This window comes from Trichosurus vulpecula, chromosome 3, assembly GCF_011100635.1.
Source record: "Trichosurus vulpecula isolate mTriVul1 chromosome 3, mTriVul1.pri, whole genome shotgun sequence".
NCBI classification, from domain to species: domain Eukaryota; kingdom Metazoa; phylum Chordata; class Mammalia; order Diprotodontia; family Phalangeridae; genus Trichosurus; species Trichosurus vulpecula.
In genome coordinates, this window is record NC_050575.1 from 163309964 (window position 1) to 163336464 (window position 26501).

Consider the following 26501-nt stretch of genomic DNA (forward strand, 5'->3'; position numbering starts at 1 on the left):
AGCTGGAATGACTCCTTAGATCCTGTGCTGCTTGAAGAACCTATGCTTACTAAGGTCCTTTTCACCACTAAGGTTGTATGAGAATGGACATCTCAGATTTTTCAGGAATGAAAGAGAAATTCCACTCACTCCTTTAGGACTATCTCCTCTGCTCTAGATGGTAAAGGACATATAGCAGAGAGGACTGAGTAAAAACAGGCCACTCCTCTTAGCTTCCCTAGGCTTTTCCATTACTAGCAGCTGGACTGATTGGTCTCTAAGGTGCTTTCTGGCTCTTAAGATCTTGTGACTCCTTAAGCAACCAGTGAAATTTATTTCTGGGATAGAGACTCAAAGCATTTTTCTCATCTGGCTTGTCGTCCATCTGCTCTCCTTACTGCTGGGATTCTCAGAGAATCCTGAAGTCAGAAAGGACCACAGAGATCAGAAAAATCTTCAGTCTCCTTAGGACTTCAGGGGTCATCAGGCCCAACCCTGTGCCCAATGAATGAATTCCTATTTACCCAAGCTACCTGTGCAGGGATGAATCAAATGCACTGTCCAACATCCACCCCAGTTAGCTCCCCTGGGGCAGTCACAATCTATCTCCTTATTGAAGTCCCAAGTTAACCAAGATGGAGCCAGAGGTGATAGGCAGAGAGAAGAGGCCTGGGATAAGGTGGGCTGGATCCCAGCTATCAAACGGTAGCCAAAAGAACAGCATATCTGGCTGCAATCCCTCAAGTGCCCTCCTTCAGACTTTCCTGTCTCGGCCTCACTTCACTTTTGTCCATTCGAGGGGAGGATGGTGGGGGGAGAATGAGTCTGGGTGCAACCCAAAGCTGGGAGGGCATGTGGAATTCCTTGGATAAGTCACTTAACTCTTCTGGGCTCAGTTGCTCGATCCACAATATAAGGATAAGGACACTCTGGCTGCCTGGAAGGCTGGGGCTACCTCTCCCAGATGATTTCTTGAGGCCCCTTCCAGCTCTAGCATCAAGAACTAAGACCTCTGAGCGACTGAGGATACAGCATTGAGATCAGAGCAGGCTGGGCCTTGAGAAGGCTAAGCTCCCGGCCATTGGAAGACTTCAGGCAGAGGCTGAGGGAGGCTGCCAGGGATTCTTGCACTAGGTAGAAGAGGTTGAACCAGACAACCTTGTGGCTCCTTCTACCTCTAACATTCTGTAAAGGGGGATGGGAGCTAATGCCTTTGGCTAAATAGCCCCCACAGTTTAGGTTAGAATTGGGGGGGGACTTGCTGCAAGATTAGATTTACTCAGATGTTCTTTGGGAGAGTAGAATGACAACAAAGATGAAAGGACAACTTGACCTGTGATTCAAGTTTGATTGGGAAAGAGCGGTTTTATGTTTTTATGTGCCTGGCACATAGTAGGTGCTTAACAAGTGCTTATCGACCGACTCAGAAAAAGAGAAATGGGGACTTTGCTGCTCTTTAGGAGCCGGTAACCTTGCCCTAGCACTTCAGCAGGTGTCACTTTGCAGGCTTTTAATAAGGCTGGAAACAGTGGTGCTCTTATCTGCCCAAGTGCAGCCTGGGCTGAAAATGGTTAAGCAGGGCGGCTTTCCGAGAGATACCAACCACTTATTAAAATGAATGTTTTACAATAAATTTGGCAGGGCTCCATCAACCTCAAATTAAAAACAGACTGGCGGACAGCAACTCGGTTTTCAGACCCACAGTTTCCAGAGCAAGGGCTGTACACACACTTGACTTCCTCGGTACTGCCCTTCCTCCTCCTCTCCCCCCACTGCCCCCAATTCTGAGGCAGCTCTCCTTGGAGGAAGTCAGGCTTGTGCTCTGCAAAGCAATCTAATTTAAATTCCCTTCCCCTGACAAGCGACACACTAGACTCTTAGTGGAGACTGTGCAGCGCTGAGGCCATAAATACTGATTGAAGCAGGGGTGCTCTCTCGCTCCCCACCTGCCCCCCCCCACAGTGGCTGGTGCTGCATCACAAGGCTCTACATGCCTCTTTTGGCAACCGCCCTAAATGCAATTAGGGCTCCACTTTAACCTGAAGGGTTGGTGTTTAGTTTCAATGCCAGATGCCATGTGGGGAGGGCTTGCTGTGGGCTGGGGGGCTTGTTAAGTTGCAGGAGGTACCCAGCTCCTAGGAGGAGGTTTGGGGGTGGGGAATGATATAGTAGTGCATGTGTGCCATAGTCCAGACCAGGAGAGTAGCCAGATTTCTCACATTGATGGCCATGGGATGGTGTGAAGACTGTTCTCAAGATGTACGAAGAAATCATAGCAAAATGAGGGCATTATAAGGATTTGGAAAACCTGCTATCGTCTGGGGGGAACAATTTTTCTGGATAAAGGACTCACATTTTAATATAGAACTGAACAATTTTAAAAGGCTGTTGAAAGCTAAATTAATTAGGTAGAGACTTCCCTAAACTCCTGCCTTCATAATCTGAGGAAGGCATCGCTAGTTACTTCAATAAAAAAATAGGACAGACTATTTATCTGCCTTAGTTTCAGGGATGTAGTCCCACCCTTCCCCTAAACCTGACCCACTCCCCCATCTCCAGCCTAATTCTCTTCCCCCGACCTTAGAATTTAGAGTCCTTATCCCTCCCCAATCTGAGGTTTCCTTGTCTGGTCTATTTCATGAGGCTCATGGGGAGTTATTAAGGTTTTGGCACTACTGAGCCTCACACCAGGGGTCTCTGATGCTTTGTAAATTACCCTTTGATCTGGTAATCCAAGTCCCTGTGTTACCATGTGGCCCCAAGACCCACTCACTCCCTTTGGCTGGTCTGGGGGCCAGAGGTGCCCAGAAGACAGGACAGAGCCAAGGGCAGTATCTTATGGTTTTCTGACATTCTACAGACACAAAGAAGTTATGAAACTTGCCCAAGGTCTAGCAGTGGAGGCAGTGGGGGAAGAAAGACACAGAGAGACAGAGCTGAGATTTCAAACTGAAGGTCCCAGGGTCCTCCCTGGCCACTGGGTTCCTTGGGTCACACTCCCTTTCAGGGCCTCAATCTTCATCCAGCAGATCTTAAATGAAGACTTCATGGTTTGAGACCTCTTCTTTTTATCGATTTCTTTGACCAATTTAGTGTTCTCATTTGAGTCCCATTTAAAATGTAGGAAACACCGATAGGTAGCTAAACCCTTGTTGTTCATATCTGACTCTGTGATGCCATTTGGAGTTTTCTTGGCAAAGACACTGGAGTGGTTTGCCATTTCCAGCTCATTTCACAGATAAGGAAACTGAGGCAAACAGGGCTAAGTAACTTGCCCAGGGTCACACAACTACTAAGCGTGGGGCTGCATTGGAACTCAGGTCGTCCTGACTCCAGGCTCACCACCTAGCTGCCCCATAGCTAAGCCCTAGGTTTGTGTATTCCGAGCTTCCCTCTCTCTCCAGCCCTTTTGGGAAGCAGGCCTCAGAAAGCCGGGCTAGCTTCTTCAGGACAAATCCCTTGGAGTTACTACTGTTTCAGCTGTGTAATCAGCCCGGTCACCACTTCTGAGGAACTTGTGCTGGGAACCTCTGCGGGAGATTCCCGAAGGGTGAATACAATACCTATATGTGTAATAATAAGCAAATATTTGGATAACCAGTTATACTTTTCCAAGCACCCTTCCTACCCACATTCTCATTTGACTTCAACAAACATTTACCAAGCACCTACTGTGTGCAGAGCCTTATTCTAGGGAAGGGACAAAGTTTAAATAAGACTTAGCCTGCCCTCCCGGAGCTTACCGTCTGGTAGGAGGGTAAGACACAGGGTAGCTTTGAAATTTAATGATGCAAGATAAGTTTATTTTCTTACAGGTAGTATGGCAAACTGAATAGAGATCCAGGCTTAAAGCCAGAAAGACCTGGGTTCAAGATCCGCATCTAATCTATATTGGCTGTGTGACCCTGGGCAAGTCACTTAACTTCTCAGTGACCCAAGCAATTCTCTAAAGCTAAAAATTGAGAAGTTACTGATCTTCTGATACTGATCTAGGAGACAAGTTTTCTCTCCAAAAGTTCCCCATGCCAGTCCCCCCCAAAATACACATAGATCAATTAATCCATCATCAAGCATTTATTAAGCACCAACTGTGTGCCAGATACTATGCTAGTCACTGAGGTTATAAATATAAAGACTGAAACAATCCCTACTAATGAAGAGCTTATGTTCTAAGGGGGAGACAATAAGAACATACAGAAGCATGTTCAGTATAAATAAAAAGAATAAATCAGACACGGTTAAATGCAAGATGGTCTGGGGGAACAGTAACATTGAGAGGGCAGGGTAGGAGAGAAGGTCAGGCTTGAGCTGTGTCTTAAAGGAAAAGAGGGATTCTATGAGGCAAAGGTGATAAACGAGGGCATTTCAGGCCTGGGGATCGGCCAGTGTAAAGAAGTCTAGGGTTATAAAATAAAGAGGTAGGTGAGGTCTGAGGGGACAAGGTGATGACCAGCTGAACAGAGATCACGGAAGCCTTCTATGGCATCCGAGTTCAGCTGTAAGGCACTAGTGGGAGCTCTGCAGGTGATGAAGGGGACATACCAGGCACAGGAAACAGTGTGAACAAAGTTATGGGGTCAGCAGGATGCAGGACACCCAAATCCCAGAAGATAAGTAGGGAAGATACCATGCTATGAATTCGCAGAGGAGGAAATGGAAGCTGGGTAACTTGTCCTAGGCCACACAGATGTGCTAGAGCCAGAAACAGAATTGAGTTCTTTTTATTCGTAGGTAGGGTTCTCTCTACCACATCATGCCCATTTTCAACTCCTTTGAATAGGAAGGATAATTGAGGCATGAAGAAGGCCTGCTTCATAGACAGGAGAGCAAGACAAGGGATCCATTCCCCAAGTTTTCATTTCCTTTTTTAGCCACCTTGGTTGTCCTGTGGGAAGTTTGGAAAACCACCTTTTAGCCATCCAAGATGTGACTTCTGAGGGCAGGGAATGGTGTCTGAAGACCTGTTCTCTTATGCTCCACAGTATAAAAGCTGAGCATTTCATACATATTAGAGGAGGTGAGACTTCAGGTGCAGCTCTGCCCAGCTGGTCCATATTTGCCTGCAGCTGCTTCGTGGGCAGAGGTTGCAAACCTCAAGTCTGGTCCTTCTCACTGGCTCCAACCTCACGTACCCACCACATCTTCTGAGGCAGTCCAAGTGGAGCCAAGGCTCCAGCCTCTCCTACTCACTTGCCCTCTGTGGGGATGGTCTGTGACATCCACATGGCTTTGTCTCCTACAGCCAGACGAGTGAGTCTACGTGCCTCCCACCACAGAGCACCAAGGGAACGAAAGCTTCCTTTCCCTTGCTGCCTTCTAGCAGGAGGCTGGCCGAGAGAGACTAATTCTTAGCTAGCACGATCCTCCATCCAGATTTACTTTCCTTCTGTCTCTTCCTTCAAATAGATGACTCTTCCCACCCCCCACCCCCCATCGCCCAACCTCTGCCCCTTGAGAGGCATCCAATAAAAATTCATCAGTCTTTTTTTCTCACAATTAATAAGTGAAACATTCTCAGAGACATGGCATTGTAATGTTATTTCAGTAGCTGAAACACACACACACACACACACACACACACACACACACACACACACACACACACTTCCCAACATGCAGACCCTATCTCTCCAGCTCCCTCCTTCTCAGATGTTTTCGTGGGCTCCTCTTTCAATATGGAAGCTTTTCTTTAGCCTCCTTTCAGATACTAACTGCTAACTTTCCAAGCCCATAGGAAGGTTTTCTTATCAGCAAGATGAGGGACTTGGACTAAATGAATCTCACCTCCAGCCCTAAATCTGTGCTCCTTTGATCTCAATGAAACCTCTCATTGTAGTAATTCTAAGTTCTCCTGTTGTGTCAGAGGGTGACCACTATCTCAGAGCTACCAGGGGAGATCTGGGACTAGACCCAAGTACAAGCACAGGGTTTCTCCCAACAGATTCAGTCTGCTGAGATGAACTGAGTGCTTGATGCAGGTAGAGCCCAGGGTTTCTGACTCTTCTGTCTATTTGGTGGCGGGTCTGCCACCAAGATGTGTGACCTCAGCAAAGTCCAGTTTCTTTCTCTGACAACAGGTTAGAGGTAGGTGATCTCTAAGCTTGGTCTTCCAGCTTGGATGTTCTGTGCTTCTAATTTTTGTCAGGGAAAAACAAAAAATAAACCCCCAAAATCTCTCCTCTCTTAATTTCTCTAGGGATTATAGAATGTTAGATCTGGAGGGGTCCTTTAAAGGTCATTCAGTCCAACAGTCTTGTTTTACAGAGGAGGAAACTAAGGCCCAAAGACTTACTTGGCCATGGTGACATGCTTGGCAGTCACGACTTGAACCCTGGACTCTAACTTAAGTTCAGTGCTCCAATTTGTTTACTAGAGAATAGCTCACCATCAGGTGAGAAGAGTCTCACAGAATCCCAGCAGAATGGGTAGAGTCTGAAAGCACTTTAGAATTCATCCAGAATAATACTTCTCAGAGGGTAAGCTGAGGATTCTTTCACATCTGTAAGGTCAAATCTGTTTTCTTAATAATATGTAGATGTAATTTCTAATTGCTAATACAGTAAATACTGATATAATCCATGTAAACAAAACTTTTTAGGGGGGTCCTCAATAATTTTTAAGAATATAAAGGGGTCCTGAGACCAAAAAGTTTGAGAACCACGGACCTAGTTCAAACCTTTTATTTTACAAAAAAAAAAAAAGGAAACTGAGGTCCAGAGAAGGGAAGGGAAATCCTTTAAAGTCACATAGCTAGTAAATGGCAAAGCCAGAACTCACATCCAGGTCTTCTAAAAACCACGTTGGTAATAGATGACTAATCCCACAAAACCTCACCTCCCTGAAGACTTTTTATGTGTCTAAGCTCCTGGGGCTCATTTTGGGGCAACATCTACAAACTCATTGAATTTTAAAGTGGAGAAAGTCATAGCTCAGTCTGAGATGTGGTCTTCTTCTAGATACTTGTCTTCAGATAGCTAGTAGAGAGATGGTGGGTACGATAATATGTGATCTTGAATGAGAGTGATCTTGAAGCCAGGAAGGAACTGGATTCAAGTCCCTATTCTAACACATACTGACTATGTGACCCTGGGCCAGTCTTTTAACCTATTGGTGCTATAGGCAAGAGTCAAAGACTATACATTTTAGAGAAGGTGCAGATCTGTATTAGTGGAAGGAACTTCCTCACCTGAGAGTCCTCTATACAAATGAAATCATAGGACCAGTCCCTGTCCTTTGTTAAGATTAGAATCCCTGGGAAAGGAAGACATGTCCCTTTGAAAACAGAAAAAAAAAAGCCAGTTGGTTTCAGCAGCATGTAAGGAGAGATCACTGTTCCCCATTGCCCCCGCCTTAGATTCACATGGGCAGTATCTTATAATATCCCTAATTACGAAGATGTTAAACTCAAAATAACCAAAAACTCAATTCAGCCCGGAGTGACTGGGCCACAAGAAAGCTTGAGAACCCAGAGAGGCATCATGGAAAAAATTTCTCCTGTTTCAAATGAACCCTCCCAGTTTTTCCTAAGCCCTGGCAAATTCCCTTGCTCCCTGAGCCTCCTTCGTGTCTTTTTGTTCTCTCCACATTGTTAGCCATCTTCCCATTTGACTGGCTCCTCCGGACACCTCTTCCCATACACCTGTCCAATATATCCTTCTAGAGCCTGCATGCCCTTCCTCACTGGGTCTCCCAAAGGCTATGCTTTCAAATCTTGACACCACCCTCCCCCTAACCTCCCCACCACCACCACCACCACTACCCCAGCACCAGACTGTAGTTTTGAATTTCCTTGAAGGTCCGTAATTGAATTATGTGACATATAACCATTACACAAATGTTTCTGTTACCTGTCATCTCATTCCCTTCTTCTGAAGCGTTTCCCATACTACCATACAAATCTCCAAATAGACCATCGGAATTAGAGACTGTCCTTTGCCAACGGGACTTAAACTCAGAAGTGTTTAGGTTCTTAAAACCAAACACTGGATTTGCCTGTTTCAAAGGGACAAGTACAGCAATTAGCTTCAGCTGGCAGCTTCTCGGGGGCCCTGACCACATTTGTTGAAAACATTGCTCTTCTGGGTGAGAGCCCAGGAAGTCTGGGGGATGGACTCATCAGCACAGTCTCAGCTTGGGTGGGGAGGGGAGGCGATAGCTGAAGACGCTTGGCCTTGGCTACAGAAAGCTAGCCTCTGTGTGGGAGGCAGGGGCATCCTCTCCGGAAGCCACCATAGGATTTTTGGATTTCTTGGCCATTAATAGCACTCCTGTGTCTCGGCCGGATTTCCAACCTCAAAAAAGGTGTGCCCAATATACTGGAAAGTATGGTGTTTGTTCCATTTTTTAAAACTCCATTCACTAAGTAGGTGGGAGTCCAAGAGCTATGGCCTGGGTCATACACATTCTCAGTGACTCCGATGTCCACTGAGCACCTTATAAATGAGCACCAGTTAAAAGTTGCATTTATAAGTGTCCTAAGCATGAGGCTTCCAGGAAGCCATGAATTACTTAATGACCAAGATGACCCCCACGTAAGTAATAGAAGACTCAGCTCTCGACATATCTTGAGGGTTTATTCTCCATTCTGCATCTCTCTAATTGCCCCCTATTACAGCTCCACTGAGCAGCGAGCAGCGAGCAGCAGTCCCGGGGCCACTTACAACCCCCACGAATCAAGAGAGGCCGCTGAGAAAGGCAATGCATTAATAACCTTGTGGAACAGCCCGCCCGCCCACTCAGGACATCATTACTAGCCCTCTTACTTAAGACCTTCTCCCAGAGGTATTTTAAAGGCCTCCACAATCTTTACCAGGAAAGCCTTTGGGTGAAGGAAAAGACTTTCTCCTCTGTTACTCCCTGGGACTTTCTCAGCTATAAATATTTCTGCAGCCTCGCGGCCCCTCTGATTAAGGCCCAGTGTTAATTTGTTAAATCCACATCAAGATCTAGGGAGCCAATTGTTTATTTTTGTTAATATATTGGCAGCGATGAGATGGTGGAGCGGGTAGGGGTGTTGGGGAGGGGGGGTGTTGGGAGCCTATTGGATAAGAGCAAATACTAATTAATAAAAGTTATTTATTTGGGTACGAGCCCACCACAACCGTAGGGTCAGGCTCAGACTGATTATTTCAACCAAAAACAAACAGAAAGTGTCTCTCAACAGCTTGAAAAAGGTGGGGGCGTGGGGGGGGGAGAGAAGCAAAGGTTGAATTTATTTGTCTTAGGAAGAATTTGCAGCTAATTCCCCCCAGGCTATTTTGACCCTTAAATTACATGGAATAAGAAAAAAAACAAGTGGGGTGGGAGGGGACGGTAAGAAAGACTTGATCCTTTGGCTGCGAGCACATTTGAAAATCTCTTTGGCAAGCGTCTGAAAAGAAATGGAATGTGTGAAATAATTTAATGGCAGAAAACCGCGCTAGTCATTTTTTCATTGCAATGTAATAGCAGGCAATGTAATTTTAGCTTTTAGGAGGTGTAGACCTGAAATTTCCTCCATCTGAACTGAACCCAGAGAGAAGCGACAGAAATGTGCTGATCCTAAACCTTTCACACAAACAACATTTAAGCGGCCAATTCAAATGGAAACCTTTTCATGTTTTTCTCTCTCAAAACTAAATTTTTAGTTTCAAAAAGGGAGACTTTAGGCTCCATTCCCACTTGCAAAATCATAATCCTCGATGCTTTTCTCTCCCTCCCACCCCAGCCCATTAGCTGGGTGTGATTAGAGGTGAGTTGTATTGAGGTATTTTCTGGACGTTAGAACAGTGGTTTCTTTTTAAACCTCAAGCTTGGTGCTCCCAGAGGAGGACACATATCCACATAAATAAATTCCTTAAGTGATGATTTAGGAAGTTAATATAATAAATGAACAGCCGGTCATCCTCTGAGAAAGCCCTCCTCTGACGCCTCACTGTGGAGGTGACCCTAGGCTCTTGAAGACTGTTCCAGTGGACCACAGGCCTTGCCAGGTCTGGCCACGCTGGAAAGGCCTCAAGAACAGGCCTAGGCATGCACTGGCTGTCTGTCATCCAAGAACTGAATGAGCTAATTGCAGAGAGGTTCATCTCTAAAACGTCATACACCAGGTGATGGATTTCTTCTGGCTACCATAATACAAGAGAGTCCATTGAGCCGTAGAAATGGTGTAATGTAGTTCAGATCTGACCTCAGACTCTTACTAGCTGTGTGACTCTGGACAAGTCATTTAATCCCGATTGCCTCCCAAAAAAGAAAAAAAGAAATGGTGTAATCTGTCTGCCAATGAAAGGGAGACATATAGGGAATATAAGACACAACCTCTGCCCTCCAGAAATGCGAAGAGACAATACTGCAAAGTTAAGGGATAATTCAGCTCTCTGTATAGAAGGCTAGACTAGCCTGGACATGGAGGACACAGGAACATTGGATTTGAAACTCAAGGAGCTGGGTTTGAATCCTAGTTCTTTCACTGTGGCAGACAACCTTAGGCAAATCACCCGGCCACTCTGGGCCTCATCTGTTAGAAGAAGAATGGACTAGGTAATGTTTCAAGTCCCTTCTACCCCTGAATCTCACGTTCCTAGCAGGTGGCAGACATGATACATGGGAAGGACACTTAATGATGCAATGTACATCAGCAGGAACTAATGAATGTGGCATTGAGAGCACAAAAAAGGACTGAGGAGACCAGCAGAAACTGGAATTGGAAGGGGTTAATCAGGAGGCCCTTCCCCGGGGAGGCGTGATTTGAGTTAGATTTCAGAGGAGCTTGGGAACAGTGCCTGGATAGAGAGCAGGAGAGGAGGTGGTGAGAGATGAGAGAAATGGCATGTGCAAATGCTGGAGGAAGGGAAGAAGCATTTATTAAGCCCCTACTATGTGCCAGGAACTGTGCTAAGCCCTTTACGATGAGTAACTCACTTGATTGCCATAACAACTTTGGCAGGTAGGTGTTATTATTATCTTAATTTTACAGTTGATGCAACAGGGAGGCAAGGGTCAGGTGAATGACTTACTTAGGGTCACATTACTAGTTTCTGAGGCTGGAGTTGAAGTTAAGTCTTCCTGATTCTAGGGCACTATGACACTGAGCTGGAAGGAGCAGATTGTGTTTGGTTGGCACAGCGTATCAGAAAGATTGGTGATGTTTTGTCCTAGAAGTAATAAGGAAATACTGAAGATTTCTCTGCCTGAGAATATTCAATGGCTCCCCGTTGCCTCAAAGATAAACTACAGACTTCTCAGTTAGACATTTATAGCCTTTTACCATCTGTCTCCAGCCCACCTTTCCAAATTCACATGACTTCTTTCATATAACTCTGCCTTCCAACCAAGCTGGCCTACTTGCCAAACTCTGAACCCCACATTCTATCCTCCCCCGTCTGTATGCCTTCCCACAGGCTCTCAGTCCTGGTATTCACTCTCTCCTCATCTCCACCTCAATGAACCCCCAGCCTCCTTCAAGGCTCAACTCATGTGCCACACCCTACAGGAAACCTTTCTTTCTTTTTTTTTTTTGCAGGGGGGAAGGGAAGGCAATTGGGGTTAAGTGACTTGCCCAAGGTCACACAGCTACTGTGTCAAGTGTTTGAGGTCACACTCAGGTCCTCCTGACTCCAGGGCTGGTGCTGTACTCACTGTGCCACCTAGCTACCCTAGGAAACCTTTCTTCATCTTCCTAGTTATTAGGGCTTCCTTGGTTCCTCAAACTAGCTTGTTTTATTCATTTGTTTACCTCCCAATAGGATATAAGCTGGCTGGGGGCACTGCCTCACTTTGGTTTGGATCACCAGTAGGTAGCACAGCGTAGGCTCATAAGGAATGCTTGTTGAACTGAATGTAATTCATTCGCCTAGAGTGAAAGGTTTGTGTAAGTTGCATGATTTCAACCTTGTCCTAGAACTAAAATGTATGAAGGAACTGAAGGCTTGATGGTCTTTTTTTTTTAAGAAAGGTACCATGCAAACCCTTGGTGATACCCACAGAGCCATGGGATAAAATGGGCTGAACTTGGAGACACACTTGGGTTCAAATATAGACTCTGCCACTTAGTGGTGCTGTGACCTCAGTCAAGTCGCTTCCTTCTCTGGATCGCAGTCTCCTCACCTGTAAAATGAAGGTGTTGGGTTAAATGTTCTGTTAGGTCTCTCTTAGTTTGTAAGCGGGAGAAGGGAGAGAGCTAGCCTCTCTGCAGTCTGAAGGATGTTAACACCATGTTATAAATTCTGGTAGAACCCCAGGCCAGCTTTAGCATCTCTTTGCTCATCAAAGAAAATGTGGCTTTTCCTTGGGCCTGGCTGTTGGGAAAAAACCTTTCCCTAGGAAGAAAGAATAGAGTCTGAACCAGTCAATTCCTTCATGGTTTGCCACAGATTCCTCTCTCAACACCCTTTGTCACCTCTAGGTCCTCAAGTGCAGCCCTTTGACTGACTCCAAACTTCACAGAACCAATCCCCTTAATAAAAGGGTTTATTCTGTAAAACTTGGACTCAGTCAAAAGACTGCACCCAAGAACGTAGAAGTCCACATGTGGCCTCTAGGCTGAAGGTTCCCCACCCCTGGTAGGGACTGGGGACCTCTGATATCACTGATATAGCTACGTGTACCTACACAGCCATCTGTGGCTGGGGCAAGATATATATAGTCTCAGAGTTGTCTGGAGGCAATGAAATGTTAATGACTTGCCAGAGTCAGACAGTCAGTGTGGGTCAGAGACAGAACTTGAATTCAGGTCTTTCTGGCTCCAAGAGTCACAGTATATTCAAACTTCCTCTTGGAAAGTTTGAATAATCTACAAAACCTCTTGTGAGTGTTAGGGGAGGGCTATCACTCCTTAGGTTCTTAACCTTTCTTTGCATCATGGATCCCTTTGGATGTCTGGTAAAACCTATGAAACCTTTCTCAGAGTAAAGTTCTTAAATGCATAAAATAAAGCATATAGGATTACAAAAGAAACAAGTTATATTTATAATAATAATAGCTAGCATTTATATAGCGCTTTAAGTTTTGCAAAGTGCTTTGCAAATATCTCATTTTATCTTCACTCGGGGAAGTGGCACCCATTTTACAGGTGAGGATACTGAAGCAGATTGAGGTTAAGTGACTTGCCTAAGGTCACACAGCTAGTCTAAGGCTAGATTTGAATACAGGTCCTGCTGCCGTTCAGTAGTTTCAGTCATGTCCAACCCTTTGCAATCCCATTTGGGGTTTTTTGACAAAGATGCTGCAATGATTTGCCATTTCCTTCTCCAGATCAGAAACCGATCCAGATGAGGAAACTGAGGCAAACAGGGTTAAGTGACTTGCCCAAGATCACACAGCTAGTAAGTGTCTAAGGCCGGATTTGGACTCAGGGAGATGAGTCTTCCTGATTCCAAGCCCAGTGCTCTATCCACTTTGCGACCTAGCTGCCTATATATTTAAATATAGTTCTTTCTTTCCCATATGTGTGTGTGTGTTTGTAATCTGTATATCTGTATATTATAAACAAATTCATGGACCCTAAGTTAAGCTAGGAATTCCTAAATAATTAGAAAAGGAAACTTGGAGCTGGGGGCTGAAGGTGAGTTCCCAAGCCCTCCCCATTCCATCTTAAGGATGGACTTTCTACAATATGGTCTTTAGGGTTACTTCAATCACAGTTTGGATGAGAGGCAGGATCCAGAAGGAAGTTCAGTCCTGCCCTGGATCCCCAAACAAAGGAGATGCGGTTATAAGGTAGTGGTTATCAGTCACCAAGTCTCCAGCTTTCCAGGGACTCCCATGTCTTGGTTTGAAACAAGGTTTCAGTGGGACCTCTTTAGCTCCATCATAGGCACCTAGCCGACAACCTGGAGCCAGAAAAGTTTCTTTTAACCACTCTGGTGGTCAAAAGGACTAGAAAGGCAAAATGGTTTTCATTATAACTCCCATTTTGAATGGCTCAGAAACTTCCTGGAAAAATTCGCGTCTTTTGGCTGAAAATTTTCCCTGGGTTGGATCTATGCCCAAACAACAATATGTATGGGAATGCTTGCCTATGTGTATGTGAGGTTAAGAGGCTTGATCAGTTATCTGGAACTCAAAGAAACAAGAAAATCGCCACATTTCTGCCCCATCTCCTTTCGACTAAAACTGACCAGAAAAGAAAACAGCCAAATAACCAGACTGTTTTTTGGCACCCAGTACATCCTCACTATTTCACTAAGTTCCACTCCACTCCACTCTGATTTTTCACCCCAGAAATGTAAATGCCACATGAACATTCAAGTGAAGGCAGCTTGGAGGAGTGGCTGGAAAGTCAGCCTCGAAACAAGGAAGACCAGGGTTTGTCCTGCCTCTGACATATTCTGGCTGCGTGATGCTGGGCAAATCACTTAACCTCCAACAACTCCCTAAGACCAGAGGTGTCAAACTGAAATAGAAAAGAAGACATCAAACCTACAGAAGGATCCTTGCAGGTGCATATTGACTTAGAAAACCACATAGTAACACAATCTATTCTATTGTATTTTTATTTTGTTCAGTATTTCCCAGTTACATTTTAATCTGATTCTGGCAGCACCAGGAGTGTTGGCAGCTGTGGCCTCGCTGGACGCCACTGTCTTACATGATAAGCCACAGAGAAGGTCCTAGCTTGCATTGATAGAGGTCATTTCCTAGGCCACTGAAATCTCAAGTCCAGTCCCTGCCTCCTGATAACACTCTTGTCACCTCAACTTGACTAAGAAGAAGTCGGTGAGCAAGCAGCATCCTTATCCCAGACAGATGATAAGGGCAATGCTTTAAAGTTAACAAAGCCACCTACATTGTTAGGATCATTGACCTGGTGGTAGAAGAGGCCATATAGTCCGATTCTGTCATTTTTCAAACGAAGAAACTGAGGCCCAGAGGAGTTAAGTGACTTGCCCAGTGACCGTGGCAGAATTTGAACCTAGTTCTTCCTGACTTTAAATTCAGGTTGATATTTACTACTCTGGGCTGCCTCTCCATTCACTTATGTGAGTCTCACAGCAAACCTGTGAGGTAGGTACTACAGGTATGGGGAAACTAAGACTTGGAAAGATAAGGTAACTTGACCAGGGTCAGCACAGCTCCTAAGTGTCAGAGGCAGGATTTGAACCCAGGTCTTCCTGACTCCAAGTCTAAACATTTATTGAGCACCTCATGGGACTCTACCCTTAAGTAATGCTGTGGGGAGAGGAGATTTTTGGGGCCAAGACAGGCAGGAAACAGTATAAGAAACAATCCTTGCCCTGAAGGAGCTCTTGTCTGGGGAAACAAAACAAGTAAAAGACTTAAATCTGTCCCATGTTGCCTTCTGTATGGTCAAATGGTCAGTGGGTACTTTCTCACTTGTGTCCTACTCTTCGTGACCCTATTTGAGGTCTTCTTAGCAAAGATACTAGAGTTAGTTTGCCATTTCCTTCTCCAGCTCATTTTACACTTGAGGAAATTGAGGCGAACAGGGCTAAGCAACCTGTTCATTACACAGCCAGTAAGGTTCTGAGGCCGGATTTGAACTCATGAACATGAGTCTTCCTGATTCCAAGCTCAGTGCTCTATCCACTGCAGGGCCACCTGGCGGCCGGTATGTCCTTGATGAATGCATGACAAATGCAAGGGATTCTCCACAGAGGATGCAGGAGTTAAGAAGACCTTAAGGATGGAGAGTAATTAATTTTACTCCCTAATGAGCAGAAGATAAGTGCAAGGGATAGATGGGAATATAAACAGCTGAGGAGTTCTCTCCACAAAAGAAGACTGGAAGTCAGTATTCCAGCAGAGAGCTGAAATCACTATCAACTAAATGTGTGCCATTTTGCTGCCAATTCCAAGCCAAAATCCATCTCATGAGGCTTATGACAATCCATCGACAAGCATTTATTAAACACCTACTAACACCTACTATGTGCCAGGCACTGCATGAGGCACCAGGAGCACAAAGACAAAAATTCTAAAGTCTCTGCCCCCAAGGAATTCCCATTTTATGGAGGAAGCCAACATGTATGTACATAGGCAAGGCATCCCCAAAGTCTTAGAGGAGTTTGACGCTTTGAGAGCTTGAACGAAGTTTTTAGCGCTAAGAATCTGGGGACGCCTGTGTAAGAACATAGACAATAAATATGAGATAAATGGAGGGAGAAGACACTAGCAGTTGGAGACATCGGGAAAATTTTCATGTAAGTGGTGGTGCTTGAGGAGAGTTTTAAAGGAAACCAGGCATTCTGAGAGGTGGAGGTGAAGTGGAAGACCATTCCAGAAGGGGGACCAGACCTCCAAAGCAGAGGAGTTGGAAGATGGGAAGACAGGAAATGGAGTGTCCCATATGGAGAAGGCCAATGAGATTGGAAAAGTTGGTTGGAGCTGACTTGTGAAGCACTAGAAGAGCCAAATGAAGGAGATTATATTTGATCCTAAAGCCACTGGAATTTATTGAGTAGGGGAATGATATGGTCAGTCCTGTACTTCAGGAAAACCACTTTGACTTCCTTATGATGGAGGATAGAAATTCCAGCGGTAACCCAAGGCAGGGTAATCAGGGTTTTGCCCCTTCCTAGATGGACTCTGCCCTGCTCCCTCCCCCCAGGTGAGACTTTTCAGGATTCCTAGGATCATTGCCTGTGGGGTCAGCATCCCAGGGCCCCTATTTCCCTGCAATGGGGGGGTGTCCTGGAGTCTCTCCTCCCATGCATTTTGTGTCTTAAAGTTTATTCTCTTCCCTCCCAGCTGAATCTCTGTAAAAAGTGATGGGGCAGGGGTAGAAGAGAGTCAGGACCAGACTTTTGAGCCTAGAGATTATGGGAGCACTTAGGAAGTGCTTACTCGAGTGCCAGAAATGCCCATCAGGGCCCTGATTTGTTGGGGGTTATGCAGTGGAAGGATGCATTGTGTAGATGTGTAGCCCAGGACCTCACGTTCTGAAGATTAACGAGCAAAATTGGCCACAGATTGACTTCTGTCTGGGTTATCTGCAGATGCAGAGAGGCGATTAGTTCAGGGAAAAGAGCCTTGAACTTGGAGGCAGGCAACACCTGGGTCTGCTGCTGGTTCTGATACCTGGTGGCTACATGACCCCAGGCCAGTCATTCAGTCTAAGCCCTCTCTCTTCACTTTCCTTCTTTCTAAAGTGGGGACCATCACACTTATGCTACCTTCCTCAAAGGGTTGGTGTGAAAGAAGTGCTTTGTGAACATTAAAAGCCATCTATAGAAATGTCAAGAGTTGTTACCAGGATTTTGGAAAGATTTGGTTCAAATCAATTCAGCTTTTTAATGGAGCACCAGCTATGGGCAAAACCTTCCTTGTGCTAGGCAACTGAAGGGGATCCATAGACAAAGAAGACACCCTTCTCCACCTCCAGGAGCTTATAATCTGAGATGCTCCAATGGATTTCCGAGCTCACTGATACGGGTATCCCCTGCAATACTGCTTATCCCACACTATGGGACACTTTCCCGCATCCCCCTGTAGGTTTGTCGCTGGGAGGGCTCCTTGCCACCAAGTATTGTGGGTCCTTCCTCATTTTCTCTGTATTTAGTGAAGATGCCAATGAAGTAAATGAGCTGTACAATGAGAGCTCACTCTTTCTCAAGAGTCAGTTTACCATTTAATAAGGAGAAAAGATACAACAGTACATCATAGGAGTCATATCATTATATCGGCAGCTACGTGGCACAGTAGATAAAGCACTGGACCTGGATTCATGAAGACCTGAATTCAAATCCAGCCACAGATGATAACTAAGCAAATCACTTAATCTCTCCCTGCCTCAGTTTCCTTTTCTGTAGGATGGAAATTATAATAGCACAAATCTCCCAGGCTTGCTATGAGGATAAATGAGATAAAATCTATAAAGTGTTGTGCAAACCTTAAAGTGCCCGATTTAGCTATTATTGTTAATTATTATTATTTAGAATGGGAAAGAACCTTAGAGATCATTTAGCATCACCTCATTTTTCAGATGAGGAAACTGAGGCCCAGAATCTCTTCCCCCAAGGTCACAGTGATGATAAGCAGCAAAGCCCAGTTCTACTCATTCCAAATCCAAGGCTCTTCATGACACTGTTGTTAGTTGTGTTCTGACTCTTTATGACCCTGTATGAGGTTTTCTTGGCATAGATACTGGAGTGCTTTGGCACTTCCTTCTCCAGTGGATTAAGGCAAACAGGTTAAGCGATTTGCTCAGGGTCAGACAGCTAGTGAGTGTCTGAGGCTGGATTTGAACTCAGGTGTTCCTGACTCCAGGACCAGAGCTGTATCCACTGAACCATCTAGCTGCCTTCTTTCCACCATCCTGCACTACAAAATGCAGACATTGACAAGGATGGGCACCCACAACTTGGTGTTTGCTGCGGTGGTCTCTGTGAGTGACGAGAAGGTGTGGGACATGCTCTCTCTCTCTCTGTCTCTCCCTGTGACTCTAGGTGAGTGCCTCAGCCCCAGCAGAGGGGCTGCCAAGAGGAAGAAGAAGCAGCGTAGAAACCGAACCACCTTCAACAGCAGCCAGCTACAAGCCTTGGAGCGGGTGTTCGAGAGGACACACTATCCTGATGCCTTTGTCCGAGAGGAGCTAGCTCGCAGGGTCAACCTGAGTGAGGCCCGGGTCCAGGTGAGAGCAGCAGGGACCAAAAGCCTGCTCCATGTAGGAGGCAGTCCAGGGTGCTGGGAGAAGTATAATCTTCATTCCTTGTGTGATGTAGGGCACATTGTTAAACCCTACTAGGTCTGTTTCTTCATCTTCACTTCATAAAGGGGCCGGATTAGATGATCTCCAAGGTCTCTTCTAAGCTCTTGTGATTAGAATGGACGCTGGGAGGGAAGGTGCTAACTTCCTTATGGCCTCTGGAAAGGCCTCCTGGCCCCATGCCTACAGTCTCACCATTAGAGCATTAGGGATTTTTTTCCTCCCAGCTAAGATAAACTTAATGATCTTGCTGAGCATACCTTCTGGCTGGCTGTGACCCATCCAGAAGAGCCTGGGATACCCAGACTCATAGTCAGTTTCCTTCCTTCCCTGAATGTCCCACTCCCCTCAACCTGGCATCCCCTCATGTGTGCCTCCTGGTCTCTGCCCAGGTATGGTTCCAGAACCGAAGGGCAAAGTTCCGACGAAATGAGAGAGCCATGCTGGCCAACAGATCAGCCTCGATCCTCAAGTCTTATAGCCAAGAAGCGGCCATCGAGCAGCCAATGGCACCCAGGCCAACAGCCCTGAGTCCAGACTATCTGTCCTGGACAACCACGTCCCCCTACAGGTGAGACTCTCCCAACACTCTGACCCTGCCCTCTCCTCACCTTACCTTCCAGGGACTTCAGGCTGGGGGGCAGCTAGAGAGCTAAGGGAGGAGAAACAACTCCTTTCAAAGTCTGGGGAAGAAGGGGAAGAAAAGGACCCTCAAAATGGAGAGCTCAAGACAGATTTTATTTTATGCTTTGGGGAGGCACAGAAACAGAGAAATTAAAGAATCCTTTGAGCTTGGGTATCCCAAAATCTAAACCAATGGGAAACCCCTGCCCCAGAACAGGTTAACTCAGACTCTACTCATTTGGGCACAACTAGGTAGGAAAGGGTAGAGAAGGACTGGGGGAAGAGGAAAAGTGAAAGGGAGAGAGATAAGGAGAGGAAAAGGAAGGAGAGAGAGAGAGATGGAAAGCAAAGGGAGAAGGAGGAAGAGGGAGAAAGAAATGGAGAACGAGAGATAGGGAGAGGGAAGGAAGAAGAAGGAAGTGTAAAAGGAGAGAATGAGAGAGACTGAGAGGGAAAAGGGAGGGAAAGGAAAGGGAGGAAGGAGAGAGGGAAGAGAAAGAGGGAAAGGGAAAAAAGAGAGAAAGGGAAAGAGAAAGAGGAAGGGAAGGAATCATAGAGGAAAGAAAGAGAAAAGGAGAGGGGAAATGGGATAAATGAAGGGAAAGGGGCAAGAAAGAGAAAGGAGAGACAAAGGGAAAGGGAGGGAGGGAGTAAGAGATTTATCAGATGGCCTTTAGGGGGAATCTATTCTAGAAAAGGGATTTCTAAATGAATGCCAGGAAAGCCTAGAAAACTGCAGTGTCTCCTAGGACAGAAAGGGAGCTGAGAAGGGGAGTCAGGGGGCTTCCAAATGGCTCTTCAGGCCAGCTGCATAGGGAGGGGCCTGCTCTGGTGTCTAGGCTCCACTCTGGACACCCCAGCCCATGGGTTCTGATCACTCTCTAATCTCAATTTCAGCTCAGCTGCTGGCAGCTCTGGGCACTCACACCCTCCTGCCAGAGATGCACCGGCTGATGGGGGCTCCAGAGCCAGTTGCGGGGGCAGCTCCACGCCTGTACAGAACATCGAGATGGGCTTGCCGGTGTGAAGGGGAAGAAGGGAAGAGAGGAAGTGGGGCATGGGGACAGCAGGGAGTTAGAATGTCTGGTCAGGGCTCCCCTCGCACCACCTCCTCCTCCTTCCTTATTCTTACTTGAGACAGCAGGGGAAGTGGGGAACTAAGGTTTTTCTGGGGGTCTTAACTATCAGAGATGAACTCTAGAATCCCCTCCAGCTCTGAAATTCCATATTTCTAAGACTTCAAAGGTTACCCAACTCCCACACTGAAAGGTGCTTCTAACTCTTCCCCAAGTCCTGCCAACCTCCTGGCACTTCTGAAAGGGAAGGAGCAGATCTGAGATCCCATCTGATTTAAAGAGAAAGCCAAGATAGGAAGGTGAACAGAGAGAGAACAAGAATGGGAAATCGCCAGAGTCAGGAAGTGGTTGGGCCAAGGCTGTGAGTGATTCATTTATCTTATGTCTCCTCCTTCCCTCACCCCAGCACGGTGCCGTCCTACAGCCCCGGGGGGACAGCCACTCCCACTCAGGGGGTCAACATGGCCAACAGCATCGCCAGCCTCCGCCTCAAAGCCAAAGAGTTCAGCCTGCATCAGAACCAGGTGCCCACAGTGAACTGAATGATTCCCAGCAGCCCTCAACTAGGACTAAGCTACCTTTTTCTTAAAAAAATTTTTAAAGAAAAAAGAGAGAAAGAAAAAAAAGAAAAAATGTTTTAAAAAAAAAAAGAAAAAAGGGGTAGAGGGAAGGAAAGGAAAATGAACCCCACCCCCCTTTCCTACCCACAGAACAAAGATGGCTATTTGTGCCCCCAACAGAAAGGCTGGTTAAGAAGGGAACCTACAGAGACATCCGAGGACACTCTCTCCAACCCATACTCCTTCTCCCACTTGGCTGCTGAGGACAGCAGAGGCCAGACCCAGCCCCTCCCTCCACCCTCTGTCCCAGTCATCCTCACTCGTGAGCATCCAATGCTGTCAGGCCAGGAAGGAGGAGGGAGACCTACGTGAACAGAGTTTTTGTTTGAAAATCCAAAAGCTTGAGTTCCTAAAAAACAAACAAACCTGAAAAGGGATGGGAAAAAAAGAAAAAAACTACAAACAGAACCAAAGGTTTTTCATTTGAGATGCAGAATATGAACTGGTACCAGCTGATATTGTTCAAGATCCATTTTGGTTCCTAAAACCAGATGGGATTTTGGCATCATATGTATCAGCAACCCTTAGGGCAACAGTCAGCATAAACTAGCCTCTCTATGACATCATGCCAGCTGGCGGACCTTGGTCTGTACGTAGGCTGAAGACTGCCCATTTCCACTGGACACATAGTGGAATCCAGCTCCGTGGTTTGGGCCTTGAACAATATGTGCATCCTAGTATAAACGTACCTAGTGGGGGGGGGGTCAGAAAGAGATTGACCCAGACTCCCCCCATCCCTTTTTCCCAGGGGAGTTCTCCTAGGGTTCCAGGCAGACTCTCGAAGGAAAGGATGGCAGATGCCAAGTTACAGGGTAAAAGGAGCCTGATGTTTGGAAACTAATGGCCATGTTGCCCTGAACCCTGGTCACAACCCTCCTGGCTGGATGACTACTTCCCCTGCTGGAAGGCAGAGCTGGACCAGATAATTCCAGGATGCCTTCTAGCTCCAAGACCCAAGATCCTCTGTGAATATAGGAGACTCATCAACATAGATGCTCTCTGTGTACCTGGGACAGCTGGTGTGTTTCTCCTTTGCCCTCCCACTTCTTCGCCACATCTCCAGTCTTCAGGATGGTTAGGAGACTCCTCAGCATCATACAGGAGCCTGCCAGGCCATTCTTCCCTCTGACAACCAACACTACCCTTCACTAATTGAATATCCCAGCAGTGGCTATGAGGGGAGGAGAGGCACAGATAAATAGCAGGGACATTTCTCATTCCCAGAAGCCTCTCTTTACTTCATGTGTATGGCCTCTAGCACCCCCCCACCCCTCCATAGTTGGTGATTTGAAGGAAGAAGGACAGATGGGAGTGGGGCCTAGAGCAGCCCTTTTTCTGTGGATGTAGCAGAAAGAACAATAAACAGGGGACCCTGGGGTCTGGTTCAAACCCTGGCTCTGCCACTTAATACTTGAATGACTTTGGCTAAGTGGCTCTCCCTCTCTGGGCTTCAGTATCCCCATCTGTAAAACGGGGTGATTTCCAAAGCCCCTGCCAATTGGAATGCTTTGGATTCTGTGACTAAGTCCTGGGCCAGGGTACTGGAAGCTCTGTCCATATCTGATGGCTCAGGGGGGAAGATGGGGGTGGGGGGACATAACAGGGTAGTTTGAAAGAACCTCACTTGCAGGAACATAGAATTTATTGACTTTCATATGCAGGCATCTTAATGAATTGCCTTAAAAACCTGAATGGAAACTATGCTGTATACAGCTCTGACAAATCCCATTTTGATACCATCAGCTCTCAGAACAAACACAAGATGCTGAACCACAGGCCAGTCTGGGATTACAGATGGGTGGTTATCTATGGAGTAGGATCCAAGGGGCATCGACCAAAAATCGTGATCTCTCCAGATGGCTAGTGAAAAGGGAAGAGGTGACGGGAAAAAGACAAGGGATTAAAATTCAGCTGTAGAATTCTGCCTGCCAGCCAAGGCAGTAGGGGGCCATAGAAAACTGCACATGGGGGTTCTGAACCCAAACAACCTCTCCCTGACAACCAGCCCTAGAGAGACCACCCAGCCCAGACCCACCCCACATCTGTTCTTGCACACAAAAGCAGAGGTTTGCATTGTTGTTTTTTTAATTGTATAAAACACATTTATTTCTCTATAGATGCTGCTACATTACATCCAGAACTCATATGGTTTACTATACAGAGGCAAAAGGGGGAAGAGCCATCAGATTCCCATACTGTTTAACAAGTCTGACAAATCCTATGAGGCATTAATTCGGTCAGAGAACAGACTTACACCTGGGCAAAGTGGACAAAGGCAGTAGGCTGCTTGAAAGAGACCCCGAGGATAACACCCTTTCCAAGAAAGCACCGTCCCAGCCCCACATCCGGGAGTCAGGGTCTGAAATACACCATTAGTTTTCTTTCTCTTTGGGTTAAACGTAGCACTCTCCAGGCTCATCTTAAGATGCAGATACCCCCTAAAAGGCCTGGGGTCACACATTTAATAACAAGTACCTGTTTGTAAATTAGTTTATCAGAAGCTTCCTTCCTTGGCCTGAGGGATGGGGAAAGCCAAGAGACTCTGAAGGCTTGGAATGGGGAGAAGTGGGAAGTAAAGAACATAAAATAAAGGAAGAAAAGAAGGACTAGAGAGAAAACTTGAAGGATGCTAAGGAAATTTTAAGATCACTAACTCTGCCCAAGAATTTTGGGGCAAAGGAGGGATGTGGGACCTAAAGAGCCACTGGTGTGGTGGGGTGGGCAGTCTCCAGGCACCTTAACTCACAGCTTACACACAAACATGCCCCCTGCAGAGAGGGTTATAGCAGGGGTAGAGACCCACAGCCTCTCTTAAAAGAAGGGCTGCCCTGATGCAAACTGCAGACACCGGGTAATCCCACCTCCATGCGAAGCTGGAGCAGCCACCCGGGGAAAGCAAGGTTAGCTTTGACACCTGCCTGCACTGACTCCAGCTGGCCAGCAGGTGGCCTAACAGAACATCAATAGAGGGCTTGGTAAACAGATTGCAATTTAAACCTCCTTTCCCCCATGGGAACAGAAAAGCTAATAGATTATGGCCCTTCCCAGGTGTATTACAGTCAGTGGTTAAGGTCTCCGAGTTTAGGGATGTCCAGCAGGCTGGGGTTGTGCCGGCGAAAGAAGGATGTTTTCTTTACCTTTTTTTCTTTTCCTTTTTTTTTTTTGGAGAAAATAAAGGCCTTTTCTGGCACTGCTAAAGGCTAGAGAGATGGAATCGGCGTGTTTTGTGAGGGCCTGGAATCCTCTCTGAACACGAAGCTTGTATTCATGAGAACCTCTGTCAGCTTTGGAAAAAGCCGTGGGGGCTCTCTTCCCATGGAAAGCTCCTGGCTCTCTCAGTCATACCGCAAGGATATAAATGTCACTTCCGCCGTGAGTGCACTAATGAAAATAAACCAGTTTAATAGTTTACAGATGCCTCTCTGGAAACCCAAAAGGGAGAGAATAAGGGTCTCTCTCTCTCTCTCCTCCCTCCCCCCTTTTTTTTTAAAAAAGAAAAACAAAATGAATTAAAACATTTGCTCTTGATATCGTAGCCCTTAATTGCTGTGATGTTTTGGCAGCTTATTCAGCGTCTGTCACTTGAGATAAAGGCTTCACCGAGACAAGATACAAATTGCCCACACGGAGCGTTGCAGTGAATTCGAAATTTTTCCTCTGTAGTTCGTTCCCCTCACCCTGTCTCCCTTCCCTTTGTCTGTTTCAGTTACTCATAAGCACGATTGATGGAGGTTTTCAAATGTCCCTTTCAATTTTTTTTTACAAAGGAATTTTTGTAAAAAACAAAACAAAACAAAGAAAAACCCCAAACCATTTTTTAAAAAAGGCACAGCTGTTGGCAAAGCAATACGAAAAGTACATATTTGACTGTATACAGAGGTATACAGGCTGGGGGCCAGATTCTGTCTATTAAGATGTGAGAATCCTGAAAAAGAGAAGTTCCAAGATGCCTCAAGACTGTCACCCTTCCTGGTACCTGGAAGCCAAGCCAGGCCACTGTAAAAGTTGGCCACTACCCCAGAAGGAGAGCCCAAGGGGGCAGAGGAGTGGAAGAGAAAAAAGAGGGTGGAGGGAGAAGTGGCTGGGGAGAGGCAAACTCTGGTCTCCAGCCATCCTAGTCACAGAGGAGACATAAGGAGATCTCCTGGCCAAGGTTCACAGCTTTGGGGGATATGCTTCTTAGCCTCAAATTCACATGAGGCCAAGAGGGAGAAGGATAATGGGAGGATTCAGAGTCAGAGCATCTGGATTTGAATCCTGACACTATCTGTGTAACCCTGGACGAGACACCTCCACTCCCGTCATCTCTTTCAAGCTTCCTCATCTATAAAATGAGGATATTGGATTAAACCAGTGGTTCTCAAAGTAAGGTCCATGGACTCCGTAAAGGAGTCCATGAGATCAAAATTATTTGATATTTTAATTTTTAATATGGCAAATAGCAATAGCTATAACCCATATATACAAAAGCTCTTTGGAGACACCTAATTTTTAAGTGTATAAAGGGGTCCTGAGACCAAAAAGTTTGAGAACCGCTGGATTAAACAGTCTCTGAAACCTTTTTCTAATTCTGAAATCCAGTGATCCTATGGTCAAACCCTATGATCCCATGACAGAGACACATCTCCTGGAATTCTCATCACTTTTCTATCATAGGCAGTAGGTTGATGGGAGTCAAGGGAAGGGGGAGGTGGCACAAAAAACATCACAGAGGGTTATGATGTCAAGCTCAAGCCCACCTCACGTCTGTTACTTAACACTCAAGAGAGGCTAAAAAAAACCATTTTAAAGGCACACATACCCTGAAGTCGTTGCTTAAACCCAGCGCTATTCTGGTTTATTCTCCAGAGAAAAGGAAGACAGATTCATCATGCACATAACCTCAGGTTGGCTAACCACAGACAGCTAACTCCTTCACTGAGTTATCTGACCAAGATAGAAGAGAAAAGCAAAAAGGATTAGAGTGGAAATGTGCTGTGATTAGAGAGCATCCCGGCCCCCATCCAAAAACAGTGCCCCATGTCCCACCCCAGCTGTGACAGTAGTGTCTGGAATGCCACCATTAGTGCTTCCTCCCTTTGGGTTACACAAGGGGCTGGGCCACACACTCCCATCATTCACACCCAGGCATAAATTAACTTATCCAATGCTTGGTTTCCTTCCTGATATTAAGGATAGAGCCTCATGAGGAGGTACTATATAGCATAGTCAATTGAATTCTGGACTTGGAGTCAAGAAACCTGGGTTTCAAATCCTTCCTCAGAGACTTGCTATCTGCATGACCGTGGGCAGAGCACTCAACCACTCTTGGCTTTGTTTCTTCATGTATAAAATGAGTTGGACAAGATGGCTTCTAAGCCTCCTTCCAGTTCTGACTCCATGATTCTCTACGACCCTTCCAAGTTTGGAGTGGGGAGAGGAGGGAAGGTGGAGAGCAGGCTTAACCAACTTCACAGTTTTATCTTCTTCATAGCTCTCCTGGCTTTATGAAATGAAAAGGGTGGGGGGAAGCTTGTAGGCCATGTTAAATAGAATTCTAAATTCTAAGAAGAGAGA

The 26501-nt window shown here is 46.0% G+C and overlaps 1 protein-coding gene across 1 annotated transcript in view; it reads left to right on the forward strand.

The window, feature by feature from the left end:
• The window catches only part of PRRX2 (paired related homeobox 2), a 61476-nt gene extending 40562 nt beyond the window's left edge, over window positions 1–20914 (forward strand). Inside the window, exons 2-5 of the mRNA XM_036753057.1 lie at window positions 18366–18550; window positions 19018–19196; window positions 20147–20270; window positions 20732–20914. Of these exons, the coding sequence (XP_036608952.1) occupies window positions 18366–18550; window positions 19018–19196; window positions 20147–20270; window positions 20732–20914 (671 nt within the window). The remainder of the gene's footprint in view (window positions 1–18365; window positions 18551–19017; window positions 19197–20146; window positions 20271–20731) is intronic.
• Window positions 20915–26501: the final 5587 nt, after the last annotated feature.